This window comes from Daldinia decipiens, assembly GCF_022478715.1.
Source record: "Daldinia decipiens strain CBS 113046 unplaced genomic scaffold F4813scaffold_16, whole genome shotgun sequence".
Classification (NCBI taxonomy): Eukaryota; Fungi; Ascomycota; class Sordariomycetes; order Xylariales; family Hypoxylaceae; genus Daldinia; species Daldinia decipiens.
The window spans coordinates 678,644-692,937 of NW_026054559.1; the positions used below are offsets into that span (position 1 = coordinate 678,644).

General features: G+C 45.7%; 6 protein-coding genes across 6 annotated transcripts; 2 read left to right on the forward strand and 4 right to left on the reverse strand.

The window, feature by feature from the left end:
- Positions 1-1,011: 1,011 nt before the first annotated feature.
- On the forward strand, positions 1,012-3,985 carry F4813DRAFT_389522 (kinase-like domain-containing protein; the record flags this gene model as incomplete). Its single annotated transcript, XM_049246847.1, has 11 exons — positions 1,012-1,078; positions 1,140-1,309; positions 1,471-1,578; positions 1,631-1,922; positions 1,985-2,119; positions 2,174-2,238; positions 2,293-2,345; positions 2,439-2,484; positions 2,538-2,615; positions 2,679-3,885; positions 3,939-3,985. 11 exons carry the CDS (start codon positions 1,012-1,014, stop codon positions 3,983-3,985), a joined length of 2,268 nt encoding a protein of 755 aa, XP_049099749.1.
- A 468-nt stretch (positions 3,986-4,453) lies between these two features.
- On the reverse strand, positions 4,454-5,569 carry F4813DRAFT_389523 (uncharacterized protein; the record flags this gene model as incomplete). The annotated part of the gene is made up of 2 exons (XM_049246848.1): positions 4,454-5,380; positions 5,552-5,569. 2 exons carry the CDS (start codon positions 5,567-5,569, stop codon positions 4,454-4,456), a joined length of 945 nt encoding a protein of 314 aa, XP_049099750.1.
- A 195-nt stretch (positions 5,570-5,764) lies between these two features.
- On the reverse strand, positions 5,765-7,921 carry F4813DRAFT_73879 (uncharacterized protein). The gene is made up of 6 exons (XM_049248848.1): positions 7,491-7,921; positions 7,372-7,428; positions 7,237-7,301; positions 6,779-7,161; positions 6,624-6,719; positions 5,765-6,530 (listed from the first exon to the last, which is right to left on the reverse strand). The coding sequence occupies exons 1-6, from the start codon at positions 7,684-7,686 to the stop codon at positions 6,077-6,079; spliced, it is 1,251 nt and encodes a 416-aa protein (XP_049099751.1). The 5' UTR covers positions 7,687-7,921; the 3' UTR covers positions 5,765-6,076.
- A 706-nt stretch (positions 7,922-8,627) lies between these two features.
- Positions 8,628-10,232, reverse strand: F4813DRAFT_73844 (short chain dehydrogenase reductase). Its single transcript, XM_049248847.1, has 2 exons — positions 9,759-10,232; positions 8,628-9,712 (listed from the first exon to the last, which is right to left on the reverse strand). Exons 1-2 carry the CDS (start codon positions 9,846-9,848, stop codon positions 8,819-8,821), a joined length of 984 nt encoding a protein of 327 aa, XP_049099752.1. The 5' UTR covers positions 9,849-10,232; the 3' UTR covers positions 8,628-8,818.
- On the reverse strand, positions 10,158-12,307 carry F4813DRAFT_74082 (putative cytochrome P450 oxidoreductase). Its single transcript, XM_049248849.1, has 4 exons — positions 12,035-12,307; positions 11,926-11,983; positions 11,128-11,871; positions 10,158-11,080 (listed from the first exon to the last, which is right to left on the reverse strand). The coding sequence occupies exons 1-4, from the start codon at positions 12,198-12,200 to the stop codon at positions 10,468-10,470; spliced, it is 1,581 nt and encodes a 526-aa protein (XP_049099753.1). The 5' UTR covers positions 12,201-12,307; the 3' UTR covers positions 10,158-10,467.
- A 275-nt stretch (positions 12,308-12,582) lies between these two features.
- Positions 12,583-14,251, forward strand: F4813DRAFT_359598 (uncharacterized protein). The gene is made up of 3 exons (XM_049243348.1): positions 12,583-13,244; positions 13,374-13,553; positions 13,615-14,251. The coding sequence occupies exons 1-3, from the start codon at positions 12,733-12,735 to the stop codon at positions 14,021-14,023; spliced, it is 1,101 nt and encodes a 366-aa protein (XP_049099754.1). The 5' UTR covers positions 12,583-12,732; the 3' UTR covers positions 14,024-14,251.
- The last annotated feature ends 43 nt before the right edge of the window (positions 14,252-14,294 follow it).

A 14,294-nucleotide genomic window follows, 5' to 3' on the forward strand; every position in this document is an offset into this window, starting at 1 on the left:
CTACAGGTACCAATGTAGGAGGACCAGGAGGGCTCGAAGGTAGGTTTATTCGACCAATCGCGATATAGCCACTTTAATATTTGGCTGTTGTAGATCGGGCTTGGCGATCTTGTATATACCATTCAGATCTTCGATTCTGCGGCTCCTAATCCACGCAGGTACTCTTGCAAACGCTACCTACTCCAATTAATTCCTATCATCGGCCTCTCAGTGGCTCGTCTAATCAAACAAAAGGTCTGGCACAGGGTCTTATAACAATAAATTATAATATAAACATGATGAATAACTATAAAATGAATGTCCAAAGTTTACCCATCTATATATTCTCCATAAACCTCCCCCTATATTAAGGTATCAGTAGAATAAGGTAACCCGTGCTATGTTATATCAAATTAGCCGATCGTACTTTGGTATTCAATTACTACCACTCACCACCTAAGATCCGGGTAGGTACCTATTTTATTAGCGATAATAGGGTTACAGACTCACGATATCGGCTTACCCCTTTTTATGAATGCGGGTTACAATTTAGTGAAGGGAATATATTCACCTTGCTTCTCTCCGAATAAATCCTAGTAGTATTATGAAATACACCACGTAGGTACGATATTAGCATCGGTCGTATAAAGCAAGGTTCTAGTAGCCCCTTGCTACCACATTGTTATATAATAATAAGTAAACCTTAGAACTTTCAATTCATGTCAAAAATCGATTACTAAGTGTCAATCTTTTTATTCCCCCCCCAATAGCTTCAAAGCTTGAAAGGCATTTTCCGGAAACGATCTCTTCTTTATCCAATTTACCCTAAAATGATATTCCAATTGTCCTTAGTGTGCCCTTTAGGTCTTTGTCTGGCGAGAGTAGCTTTCCCAGCCTTACATACATACCCACGTAGTCAACGGCAGAAATGTTTTAATATCTGTATAATTCATAATCCTCATTGATACCTCTTTACAATTATAGGGTACGCACAGATAGAAACACAGGGTGAAGTATTGATCTGTCGTAATCATGAATAATAGGAGGAGGAGATCCAACAGGCGGCAGAATCGGCCTTATGGCAGTAATATTCTCTTGAGTAAGGAACCACCAAGAAATTAAAGCATACACCAGACACTAATGTCCGGGTTAAAATATAGAGCATCTTATTAGAGACCGTAGAGAAAAACCTCGATCAGGTGAAGACCCGGCTTTTCTACGTGCCCGAAGGTCCTTGAGAAAGCTCCAACAAAACTTCGAAGAAAACTATCCAGGGCGTATCAAATTCCAGAGGGTACTTGGTTATGGCGGTTTTGGTCTTGCCACGATGGTATGTAACTTAAAGGATTTGCCGTTTCCTCCATCCCGGTACTATCTTATAACGAATAGGCCTAGCTTTTCTTACTAGCCATCAACTTGGACATGAGCCCCCTACTAAAGATATCATGACAAACAAAGCGTATATACTATCGTTAACAGTTAGTGCTATAGTGGAAAGTGAAAACCCGCAGCGGCCGCGATGTTGACGTTGCTGTCAAAACGAGTATTAGAAGAGGTGATGATGAGAGCGAGTTAAGATCTGAGATCTATATTCAGGGAGTAAGTGAGCATACGCTTCTTAGTCAAGTTCGCATTATTGACTTTTCAATAGGAGCTACTCCGAGGTGCGGAACATATCGTCCAACTTATCGATGTCGAGGAAGACGTTCCGGCTACCGCCAAGCTCTACAATAATCCAGCTTTATCATCACCGATCATGATTATGGAGGTCCTTGAGAGAAATACACTCGCAGATCTTATAGATAGGATTAATAAGGCAAGACTTACGAATTACGAAATACTTGCTCAGGCCGAAAATCCTTGGGCAGCAGGGCGTTACGATAGGAGTGGCTTGCAAATTGGTTATATTCCTAATCGAATACTATGGAGACTTTTCTTGTGTTGTAAGTCAAAGCAGACCTAGATCGCAGACTTTATTAGGAAACTACTAAAAGAAAGTATACAGTGGCCAGAGGAATTACCGGAATGGCGTACGGGCCTCCAACTGACCCAAATTACGTAGCAGGGGATCCTTATCGTGAATTTGTGCGAGAGCGGCCAATGAAACAGCTACTTCACATGGACCTCGATATATATAATGGTTGGTGATTCCTTCATCATATAACCTAAGACTTATGTAGCTGATAGCAAGAAGTCCTTATCGGAGATGTTAGTCACACCCTATATGACCCTGAACATGTCATGTCCCCAAAAATAAAGGTTTGTTGTTTATAAAACGCCTACCCTGTTGCCACTAACTGACTGTCTCTATAGATAGCCGACTTCGGGATTGCTATGGATTGGAGAAGCGGGTTGACGGTTCGCCAGTACGAAACTTCCTTTCCTAGTTCTTCTCCATTTTATGTAACCCTTTATACAATGAATATTGCTAGATTTCTAATGCCTCGTCCGTGACTTAGGAGGGAATTCCTAATACCGAGAGGAAAGCGCGATTTTTATGCGCCAGTAAGTTGTGTAATTCCCATTTGACTAGCTGAATGGCAACTGACACTGCGAAGGAACAAAAAGACTATAAGAGGTCCGCGCGAGACCCTCGTGCCATATCACCTGCGATCAATGTATGGGCTATAGGATTAGTAAGTATACACCCCTCCGCGAGAACCTCCCGAATTTAGTAATAACCCATACTTATCGAGTAGATCATGTTGAACCTCTTAACGTTGGCACATCCCCGTCTTTCGTCTTGGGAGGCCAGAGTGAGAACGTATTATGCACCGCGCGAAGGAAACCCCAATTATCAACAACAATTCATAACCTGGGGCTGGTTCCTCCTTGATCACGAGGAGCATCATCCTAGCCCGTTTATCATGGCATTCGACTATGAACTTCGCCTTCTAATAGCACGTTGCTTGGAGACTTATGGCCCAAGACGTCCAACGCCAGCCCAGCTGCTAGGAGTGATCGAAGAAAACCTTGAAAGAGGAGACGCCAGGTCTCAGTGGCTGTCAGATCAAAGAATTGCCCGGGAAGAGCAGGAATACAGGCAGCGCCTGATAATCGAGGAGCAGAGGGAATCTGACGCCATGCAATATTCTGATTATTACGATCCTGATTTTGATGACTCGCGGGACTATGGACACTCAACTCGTCCACGGGATATTCCTCCCGACGACCCGCTGAGCGTGGATCCGACGAATATGAATCAGTGGCTGGATCAGCTAGACCCTGATGCTCCGGTATTCAGCAATAATCTCTCGCGTTCGCAACCCCTCTTCGGTTCTCGGACTGCCGTCAAGGAGCAACCCCTAATATCCATTTCGGAAGAAGAGCGTATCAGCAATCCATGGGATTACATAATGGGAGGGAACCGTTCCCCTCGCCCTGCTCCTCCGCAATACGACCCGGTTCCAATATACGAGCAGACGCCTGTTGCGGGACCCTCAACCGCCACCCCGGGTCCGTCTACGGCTTTCCCCCAACCTCCGCCGCCGCCAAGGGTAAAGACGCCGGCAGCCCAGAGAGTAATCACGCGCAACGACTACCGCCCGGTCACGGAATTCCAGACGCCGCCCGAGCTCGAAGACGTCCAGCTGCTTGTGAAGTTCTACATGGACCATCTCCGCGACCCACCTCAAAGGGTAGATCCGTACGCAAAACTATGGTCAAAGAGCACTGCCGAACCGAGCATAACAAATCAAACACCCACCAGAGTGGGGCGCCACGTCAGGTTTAGGGTAACCCCGGTTCCTCCCGGCGGGATTCCTGCTGAGATTTGGGATCCCCCTCCTCCTCCCGGATTTCCTCCGGGCCATCGTCCGGCTGCAAAGCGGGAACCTGAAGGGAATTTGAAGCAACCCCCTGACCAAGCAAATGCAGGTGGAGTAGATGAAGGTAACATATATGATGGTAAGTCTTGATATCCCGCGAGACATATTACAAGACAAGCTGACCAGGCGCAGCTACTCCCCCTCCCCGCCACTCCCCCCATGTGAAGTTTGCTGTATGATGTAGCTTACTCCGATCTAGGAGGGCTCAATCGCTGTACAATACAATAGTACCTACTACTCGTTGTTTTCTTCGGTTCACTTTGATATTTTATGTATTGGACAATTATTTGTTTTCGTGGGGCGTTAAAGGGGGGTGGTTCGATAAATATATTTAGAGTATTGAAGCTGAGTTAGTTATGAAATAGAATGGACTAAGTACTAAGTCAGAATCCATGATGTAGTTTTTAACTGACTATTTCGTACATCTTAAATTCATTCTTGTTAGTAGATGATATATCTAGGGCATTTCTCTACTTAAGCCTGGCATCATACTTAATAAAGTCTTTTTGTCCTTGACTCCTTTTTTCTTTTCAGGTTGCTATCAGATACTCACCGTATTCATCAGGCAATCCCTTTCTATCGATGCAAAATGGATCCTCCAATGCTGCCAATATAATAAATATAAATAAGTATACTCTTGATACCGCTTATATCTTTTTCTTCTCCTTGCCCTTTCCCTTGCCCTTCCCACTCGCATCTTCCGGATCCTCGCCCCTCTCCGTAACCACCAGCCAAAAAGTCCCAGCTCCCAACTCAAGCGGGCCAGGAACCCGTATGTTTAGTTCCGCAATATGTGACCCTAGAGCACCTAGCTGCCCTTCCGCACTTGCGTCCTTGGCCCCGCGCGAAGCCTGCAGTAATTCATCGACGGACAGGCCGAGAACCTGGCCCAGTTCCGCCGTGTCCAACAGATGGGCGTCGAGCCCGCGCCGGTGCAACCACTTGATGTTCGCGGCGGCTATGTATGCGACAGCGCGCTCCTTTGGCGTCTTCGGCTCCCGGCTGACGGCGTTTATAGCCGCGAACGGAAGTACGACTGCGGCGCCGGCGGCCCGGAGGGCGGTGGCAACTGGGATGCCGATGGTGGCGCCTACGACATGAAATGCGGCGCCGATGAAGTTCCCCGACTTGGCGGTATCCTTGATAGCTTTGCCCGAGGCTTTAATGTGCGCCATTGTATCCTTGCCGAAGCGCTTGGGCACGTCGCCGACGTGTTGCGCCATGTCGCTGGCATGGCTGATGGCTTTCTGTGAGACGGTCGCCGCTAGAAAACCTGATAGAGTGCGGATGAATCCGAACCAGGTCGCTTGCGTGATTCCATGGCGTAGTAGTGACGGCGAGGATGCTTCGAGGAAAGGGGAGGTGGGGTCTGCTTGGATCTGGGGGATTGCGATAGGACGCCGATCGCTAGTGTTGACTGCTAAAGCCGAGTATGGTGGTAGGTCACTATCTGGAGGGAAATTGAAAGGGGAGGCAGCTGTCGGCCCCGTTTCCGGTGTCTCTCTGATAGTCGAAGGGCCGGAGATATCTTCATATGAGGGGAGTGCCTCACCCTGTGCTTCTTTCTCCTTTGACTGTGCCATGGAGTAGAAATTAGATTATAATGAATGGTAGACTATAATTCAAAATTCAATATTCAGTTATATACTCTCCAGCTTGACTGATGGACAGCTCTTGATTAAATATCTAGAGAAAACTACGAGTATTAATAATAAAATTTGGAACCATCTATTCATGATAAATACCTGAGCTCCGTCCGGCATGGCGATGCCACTGCGCCGCTCCAGAGGTGGGGTAGTTATGTGTTGTAAGGCCTCTGAGAACTCAGCTGGTGGAGATTACATATAAAAATAACGAAAGCGAGAACGAGAGCAGTGGAGATATGTCCATAGAACTAAGCAGGCTAGGTTGGTGAGATATTAATAGGCCTGTTCTACTTTCAGTTTTCAACAGGGGGTTTAGTACTTGTGCTGTCTACCTATGTAAGCTTGACGACCGCACCCTAACGTTGGGAAGCTTGCGTACACTACACAAGTAAAGTTACAACCGATTTTTTAGAATCGGTTATTACTTATAATTTCAATACAGAGCTAAGCCGCCGAGAAATTATAGGGCTGAATGATCATCAATAACTATTAAAGCGCGTTCTCTATGGTGTCATGTAGCTCTAAAGGAGGATAGGAATAGGACGATTTTCATGTAGCATTCAATGATCTGATTGATTGGCTGACTGATCTGACAAATTCGTTGCTCTCGCCGTCCCAGACTTATTAAACTGTATATTGTGCATGCTGTGCCCTTTGCTCTGTAGCCAAATCGAGCCCTCGAGCACCGAACGACTGATCAACTTCGTAGACCCTCGTGATACCTGAATCGGGGTTATCGAATAATTGACCTCCTCTTTCGTCAAGAGCAACAACACTCGCCTCATTCGTAGCAGTATAAGTCCACGTAGAGTTAAGTCCCACTGTATCATGAAATTCGTAGTACTGGATGCCATCTCTTTGTATTTTCTTTGTAGTACCTGGAGGTTTAGTTCCTCCAAATGTTGTTCTCATCCTCCAGGTCCCTTGGGGAGATGAATCGTCGTTTTTGTCAATCCTGCGGCTCCATAGGAGAGAAGTCAAAGACTTGTAGAAATCTGATCCGGAAATGTGGGCCTTCGCAAAATTGGCGAAAGCAGGAAAACAAGATACTATGATAGCGACATAAATCTCGACCATACTGTTTTAAGTCATACCTCAGTTAGTTATGTCGCACTTTCAATTATGACATATTCTGTAGCTATGTAGCTGGTGATATGCTACGTTTACTTACATGCATATAAAAACCTTGCCCTGTTGCCAGGTTGGGTCTTCTGTCGTTAAGAGAGGGACGCGTAAGGCAAGTCCAATTACGCTAGCAATAACGCCCCTGTTAAGTTGCCAAGGGGATCAGCTTCATCCATCTTAAAGGGTGTAGGAGACACTTACATTAACGCAGTACCGAAAACGAATACCAACTGGAGGCGTTTCCGCAAATCTAGATTTAATGATGACAACATCGGAAATGGTAAAACGAAAATATATAAGTCTATTACCACTGCTAGAACTGCCTGCTCCAGGCCGACCTTATTGAGATGCTGTGGGCGGCCGTTGGTTAAAAGGTCCTCCCAGGTCTCGCCAGCGTAAGGAACTGTATATATTGGCCCAAGAATCAAGTTCGGCCCATAATCGAGAATTATGCCGAGGAGGCCGATATATATAGCGATTTTGAACCTTTTATTGATAGAGAATATCTGGAATAGCAGGAGTAGAATGGATGCTTTTGATAAAGAGTGCGACAGGGGCATGAGTATTTGCATAGAGCAGGTTAACTATAATTTGCGCTTTGGTGAGTAACTGTCTTTTAGTTAAGGTAGGTGATATATAACTCAACAAGGCTCACTCACCTTGACATAGGTAGCATTAAACCAGCAAGCGGGGATGTCATATTGATGTCTCATATATTTTGTCACTTCAAGACACTCCATCAGCTTATCCTATTATCACTCCCTTGAGGGCTGTCGTGAAGAAACTCAACTTACTAGCTAAGATGTTACCGGAATAAGCCGCTGATATTATCAAGGCCAGGATAGCACAGGCTGTAGATCTTTCAGTACGTGACTATGAGACAATTCTTACAGATCATTAACACGCCACATACCATCTGCTTGCTGAAACCGGTGTCTATTAACCCATAACCGGCCAGCGAGGAAAATAACAGTCCACGCCATCATAGTAGCCGTAACTCCAATCAACGCTGGTCCCAGTGACGGCGGGTTCAGGAAATTGGGTACTCCATCAGGAGGCGTCCCGGCCGGCACTTGACAGAGGTCAATCCCGGGCGGAAGGGCATCCATGATCTATTATAGGTGGTTTTGTGAGATACGGCGCAAGTTATATGATAAACCCGGTTTCGCATAAAAAAGAGCTGGGGTGATAAAGATGAGGGTTTGACTAGATTATGTCCTCGAGAAAGGATGAAGTTTTATCATAGCCACGAACGAACGAACTCTAAAGAGAAACATATTTTTACTAAAATAGATTTGTGCATGTATATGATAGCAATACTACCTACCTATGGGCCTACATATGGGGCGCCTTTGTGTCCCCTTCACTTGAGAACGTAATAAGGATACATGTTCAGACCCAAACATTCACCACACGAAAGACAATGCAGGCTGTTGGCTTATGTGTGCCTTTCTAAGAAAGGTAGCATCGATTAAAAAGAATTGTCTGATATTAATCGCATATAGGTAGCTGTAATATTATTAGAAGTGAGATGGAGCGTGCTTACGCAGAGACTTTTAAAATACATTAGGTACCTCTTCATGATACGATGTCGTTGGCTACCTCTACATATAAACGAATGTAGTGCACCAACCACATACTCTGTCAGCTCAAATATAGAACTTGATCAATGTCTTTCACCTCCAGGCTGTAAGTCAGCCTTCGGGGGGCCTCTAACATCGATTCAGCATCCAATGATAACGCTGGGTATCATTACCAAGCCCGAGAAACGTCAAAGCCTGCAGATGGTTTCAGTAACACAGTATGGCCGTGTTACACTACCTAATGCATTATGCATTGTTAGGAAACCTACGCCTTAGACTCTCTGAGGTCAGCTAAATTGTGTCACCAACCAATAAATCGGTACCTTGGGTACCTTAACATCTAACATAGCAGGTAGGTTATCATGTAATGCTACTATAAAAACAGGGAACAGAAATTCAGCTATGTTGCTACACGAGGAACTGCATAGGAGGTACGCATGTTACTCTATTATATCAATATCATAATGACCCCACCATAGACCTTCTATCTACCTAGGTTATCTGTACGGAATGCTACACTGTTCTCTTTACCGGTGTGGCTTAGATTTTGTGATAAAGGAATTGTGATACTGTGATGGCTAATATGTTGTGTTACTGGAAATAAATTGCCAAGGACCGTTTACCAAGTACTTTGTTCTGGACTCACACCCCTTTACCATCAAACGAATTGTTTAACCTGCTTTTCACTCCACTCCCAGAAATTCCGTGTCAAGTCAACACCACCCTCGGACTCTGGCCTGGCTGCAAGCTGCAAGCCTTCACAGATGGGATGAAAGCGTCCGAAAGGAAACACATACCCAGACTTATCTGTCACCTCAGGTGAGAATCCAGCAAATAGTTCCGTATACGCGCCTTTAATGGCGGGGTAGTGCATCAGAGCTACCTGCAGCCTGAACAGAAAGCCTTGATGGCAGAAAAGTTCGGAACGAAGGTTCCCCGGGTTGACTGGCACTCCCAAGACCCCATGAGTATGGAAGCGCTTTGAAATTTCGACCCCATAAGCCCACACACCTACTTTGCTTATGCCGTAACGGTGTATGCCTGGTTTGGAGCGGTGATAGTCCAAATTTTCCATATCAATACCCACACGCTTCTCGTGGTACATTTCGGCCGCGAACGAAGAAACGAAGACGACTCGGACCTCGTTTGCCAAGGTGCTGTTATCTGCTGCCGTTGCCAGAAGTCTCGGCATCAGCAGCTTAGTGAATAGAAATGGCCCCAAGCAATTCACTCCCAGTTGTTTCTCGTAGCCTTGCGCCGTCTTCTCTATGTTGTTGTCCCCAGGTGCCATATATCCGGCGTTATTGAAGAGGACATGGAGTTTCTCTTCGGCTGCAAGAAATCGCTGTGCCGATGCTCTTACTGATCGCAGATCCGCAAGATCGAGATGCAGGAAGACTAGTGTTCCAGTTGAGGCAGGTTCGGCTTCCTCGATGCTTCGAATCGTGTCGCCCTCATCTCGTGCGGCGATATAGACTTTAGCGTTCTTCGAATAGAGAATACGCGCCAACTCTTTGCCGATTCCTGATGTACCTCCTGTTATAATGTACACCTGCCTCTGATTAGCTAGAGTACTGGGCAACCTCGTATCTTCTCACCTTTCCAGCCAAGTCGAACACATCTTTCTCCGTAAACTTTGGCGCAGGAGGGAAGCATTGCGTCCAACCACTAGAGAGTGTTGGCGGCATAGTGTCAGGGAACAGGATTCGATAATAGCACGTACAAGTCAATGCAATAAGGCCTGCTCTCACAGCCCCGGTTGGGGTGGAAGACAAGAGCAGGAGATTCCCTTTATATACTTAACCTATGTACCTACTTGACGTCGTAGCAATCGATATTGATGTTAGGTACCAATACCCCTGACCAGGTCAAATGTAGACCCTGTCTTGACATAACACAATGACCCGAGCCTACCCCTGGCGCAATACAGAATATGGTCTTACCATCTGCCCGCCTCTATGGCTGTGCTACCCGTCGTGTCGGTAGCTTTATCATCTGCTTGGTGTCAGTACAGCTCCAGCACCCGCCGTTTATTGATTTTGTAACGGAAATATAAATACATGTTTCCTAATATGATTCAAGATACGCCGCCATCCCAGAGATCTACTTCTAAGATGCATTTAATATATGGTTTTGAAACACGTGTATTAATTCTTTCGTGGAAATTGCTCTGACATACTATCCCTCGTAAACTCGGGGATTATCACACACTCCTTATTAAGTACTATTCTGTCACAATATTTATTCAAAGTGACAAAGGCTTTTATACTTTCAGGTCGGATCTAATTATCACCCACCTAAGAACGGTCATTCTCTTGGTGTCAGTTTGACTAAAAAGTCTTGTCCCTCTTTCAAACCCGAAATCCCTAATACTGGTCTGCCCAAGTCCGCCTCTGGCAGCCTAGGTTCACCGATAATTTCAATATTGAACCTTCTCAATACGAGTGCTACAAATATCAGTGTTGCCCTCTTGGCGATGTAACGTCCCGTGCACAGGGACTTTCCGCCCCCAAATGGTCGCCAGCTCGGCCCGCGTGTCGGATCATCTTTCTTAGCCTCTTCTCCTGAAGCAAAGCGTTCGGGATGGAAACTATACACGTCTGCTCCGTATACATTCTCGTCAAAGTGTAATAGGCGATACGGAATCATGATGCGGTTACCCCGGTGCATATGTTTCCCGCCAATAATTGTATCATCACGGATAAAGCGCACCGAAGCCGCGTTAGAACAGAGGCGAAGAGATTCGTGCCAAACATTATCAAGGGTAGGGCATGAATTATAAAGAAAAGCTACGTCGACAAGAATGTCTCCCTGAAATGCAGGGCCAGTTTCTGAGCGAATACAGTCGATAAGAGAGGAGTTACGGCATAGGAGAAAGGCGAGAAGCCAGAAGTTGATTTTGCGCGTGTTGGTATTGATACTAGATTTCTATTAGCCTGCTTCGTTGTGCGATATCTATTAACGTACAGCCAGTAGATGTTAAAATATAAGACTGCAATATCTTCGTCAGCTACCCCGATAGCCCTAGCTTCATCCTCCATCGCGTTGAGTAACCAGACGCTGCCAGTTCGTTCAGTCTGAGGTAAACGCAGATACTCCCTAAACGCTTTCATTATCTCCATTCGCGTGCTTCTCATCTTACTGCTAAGGAATGCTGGGTATCGGTATAGGACCTGCCAGCTAACATCATCAAATTCGATGAAGGTCTTTGCAAGGTCCGGATTAATAAAGCTCAGGGTATCTCCGAAATAGGCAAATCCACCAGCATTGGTGGTATAGCTCGAGATCCAATGCATCAGTGGGATCGTGATGTTCTCTTCATCCCCACCAGTGATTAGGTATCCTTCACAAGCTTTTTGGAGGGCCTGGATAGTTAAGTTTTTCTCATACCATTCTATAAACTGTTTCTCTATGACTTCAAGGTTCTCCCCGGGGTAAAGCTGGTGGATGTGCATTTGCCGAACAAATGCTCCGAAGGATACGCCCAGAGGGTTAGGGAACCCGGCCTTGTCCTTTGGTTGGTCTGCGTACGAGGCCCGGACAGCAGCATTGCTGTAGCCGTTGGTTCGTACTAAGTCCTGCGCAAACTCGTCGAAGGATAGTGTTTTGTCATTCTTGTAAACCTGGACCGTATGTTGCGGGTGAGTAACAATATACATCGTGCTACCGAACAGCGTTACGGCGAATGGCTCTTTCGTACCGAAGTACTTGCTGAACAGGAGGATAAGTTAATTTTGTTTATATTTGACATATCGAAACACATACCTAGCCCTGAAAAGCAACGCATCGGAACTTTTGAAGAAAGCTGGACCATGACCAAGAACTACTCAAATGTAAGCTTAATAATTCTTGTTGACAATAGCTGAAAACTCACTTGGTATCAAGTATGGTAGCTCCCTCGGCCTATCTGGATGTAGTAGTGGAGTGACAGTGAACTTCCAGAACCTCCACAAGGTCCATGTAAGCAGGAAGGGCAAGAATATATAAAGTAGAGTTTGGGATTGCTCCATTTTGAATATTGCATTCAAATCATACTCCATGTCAATACACAAATGTGGCAGAAGGATGGTTTAAGCAACTCTGATTAGGATTTCTATCATTTATTTAGATAAACCTTCACTTCAAAAGACTTGCGTCTATTGCTATTGTACCTGTTCTTTCGGTTTCTAGACTACCTCCCAACTTCATCTTGATTGTGACACTTATATGCTACTATAACGTAATCTGCTATACTGTTCCAACATACCTTAATCCTTTTTGTAGATAGGGGTGCGAATCATGTGCAGGAGGGTGTCTTCCTAGTCAATAATGGCAGCGTTGGTTATCCTCACATGTGCAATAATGCCAATGTAGATGTAAGACGACCTGTGTAGCATTGGCAATGCTGCATTGCCACCACAACTAGTCCGCTCTAAGTTGTATGACCCGACGGTGTTGTTTCGGACATTATTATTTCTCATTAATATTCAGGATTTCCGTGGTGTCTACTTTCTATTTGGCGCTTTAGTTTATAACTCTCGAGAGCGAGATGCTCTCTCTCTTTCTATTGTCTTACCTCCCGCACCCCCCTAAATGGCTTTTATACATACCATACGCCCTCCTAATAAGAGCGAGGGAAAACCTATCACAGCATATTTCAAGGGCTCGCTTCTGTTGACTGGTGCAAATGGCGCAGTTGGTCGTAGCATTATATCACAATTTGTCTCTAAGCCTGAGTATGCAGAGTCATATCACTGCATATACACGGTTCGCGATATCTCATCAGCTCAGGCACTACGCTCATTTCTCAGAGGTACCATCCATTCCTACGAAGTATTGCTGTTGGACTTGGCACGGCTAGACGATGTCCGCGGCTTTGCTGAGCAACTCAGTACGCGGATCAGCAAACAACAAGTGCCACGCTTGCGTGCTCTGGTGCTCAACGCCGCATTTCTTGAACTTCAAGACCAGACTTGGACTGAGGATGGCTTTGATACCAGTTTTGCCTCAAGTTATTTGGGCCACTGGCTATTAACGTTGATGTTACTGCGGAGTATGGACTATCACATGGGTCGCGTGGTCGTAGTTGGGAGTTCAGTCCACGAGTAAGTAATCTCCGCACACGCACAGCCTTGACACCTTTTACCTCCTTCCCCAAATATCAAGGTAGATAAATCAAAATCTTGTTGGATTACTTGCATCTTCAACTTCAGCAGATTGAACGGGATATCTAGTACGCAGAGCCTTCACAATGTCGTCGGGGGTCAGTATCGAGGTCAAAAGTGGAAGACAATTTTCCATGATAGTACTGATCCCCTCGCTCGGGGCACCTGGAGCAGTCGCCGAGATGACCCATCATTTCGTAGCGGCTATCGACGCTACGGCGCCGCCAAGCTATGCCAAGTCATGATGATGTACGTCTCTACATTTATCTAATGCGCATTTCTTCAGCTGAACAAGCCATACGTTTCACAGACCAGAACTTCAGCGCCGCCTTGATACTGATCCTATTCTCCAAAACATATCTGTCCTAGGAATTGATCCCGGCGCAACACCCAGTGGGATTACCCGCCGAGGCGGCTGGGTCGTTCATATCTTCATCGGAAAGTTCATTATGTTTGTTTTGGCTCTCATCTTTTCTTGGTTTTGGCCGAATGCCGGAGTCCGGACCAACAGCAAGTCGGCTATAGATATCCTCGCAGCTACTTTTGAATGTAACGAGACTCTTGGTGAGAGGCCAAAGGGCTTGTACTTGGACGGTAATCAGCTAGTGGAAATGGGAGCAGAGGCCAAGGATCGTAAAAAGGCCGGAATCCTATGGAAGGATACATTGAGATATACGGCGTTACAGTCACACGAGACGAGTCTTACCAACTGGGAGTGATTTACTTGTTACAAAATCTCGTCGTATTATATTACGAATCAAGCAACATTTGCCGATGTTGCTTATGTTCTCTTGACTATGAGGTATCTCGTTGTTAGACCGGCCCCCAAAGTATGTTATATCGCCGGCCACCCTCCAAGAAACACTACAAATTTATGATTGGGCGGAATCTCATGCCACTGGCTTCAGAATCATACTTAATATATATTAGTCCATGCCTAGAACGCGTGTAAGACCAACCTGCCTATGTTGTGTAACGTGCACTCAAGAA

What these genes read in the sequence shown, in the direction of transcription:
- F4813DRAFT_73879 (XM_049248848.1), bottom strand. Translation starts at nt 7,686, where the DNA reads ATGGATGCCCTTCCGCCCGGGATTGACCTCTGTCAAGTGCCGGCCGGG. An exon ending in CCGGTTTCAGCAAGCAGATG is followed by an intron (nt 7,429 to 7,490) that starts GTATGTGGCGTG and finishes AAAGATCTACAG; the next exon opens with CCTGTGCTATCCTGGCCTTG. An exon ending in GTTTTCGGTACTGCGTTAAT is followed by an intron (nt 6,720 to 6,778) that starts GTAAGTGTCTCC and finishes GCAACTTAACAG; the next exon opens with GGGCGTTATTGCTAGCGTAA.
- F4813DRAFT_73844 (XM_049248847.1), bottom strand. Translation starts at nt 9,848, where the DNA reads ATGCCGCCAACACTCTCTAGTGGTTGGACGCAATGCTTCCCTCCTGCG. An exon ending in TGTTCGACTTGGCTGGAAAG is followed by an intron (nt 9,713 to 9,758) that starts GTGAGAAGATAC and finishes AATCAGAGGCAG; the next exon opens with GTGTACATTATAACAGGAGG.
- F4813DRAFT_74082 (XM_049248849.1), bottom strand. Translation starts at nt 12,200, where the DNA reads ATGGAGTATGATTTGAATGCAATATTCAAAATGGAGCAATCCCAAACT. An exon ending in GCTACCATACTTGATACCAA is followed by an intron (nt 11,984 to 12,034) that starts GTGAGTTTTCAG and finishes ACATTTGAGTAG; the next exon opens with TTCTTGGTCATGGTCCAGCT. An exon ending in GCGTTGCTTTTCAGGGCTAG is followed by an intron (nt 11,872 to 11,925) that starts GTATGTGTTTCG and finishes CCTCCTGTTCAG; the next exon opens with CAAGTACTTCGGTACGAAAG.
- F4813DRAFT_359598 (XM_049243348.1), top strand. Translation starts at nt 12,733, where the DNA reads ATGGCTTTTATACATACCATACGCCCTCCTAATAAGAGCGAGGGAAAA. An exon ending in GTTGGGAGTTCAGTCCACGA is followed by an intron (nt 13,245 to 13,373) that starts GTAAGTAATCTC and finishes CGGGATATCTAG; the next exon opens with TACGCAGAGCCTTCACAATG. An exon ending in CTATGCCAAGTCATGATGAT is followed by an intron (nt 13,554 to 13,614) that starts GTACGTCTCTAC and finishes TACGTTTCACAG; the next exon opens with ACCAGAACTTCAGCGCCGCC.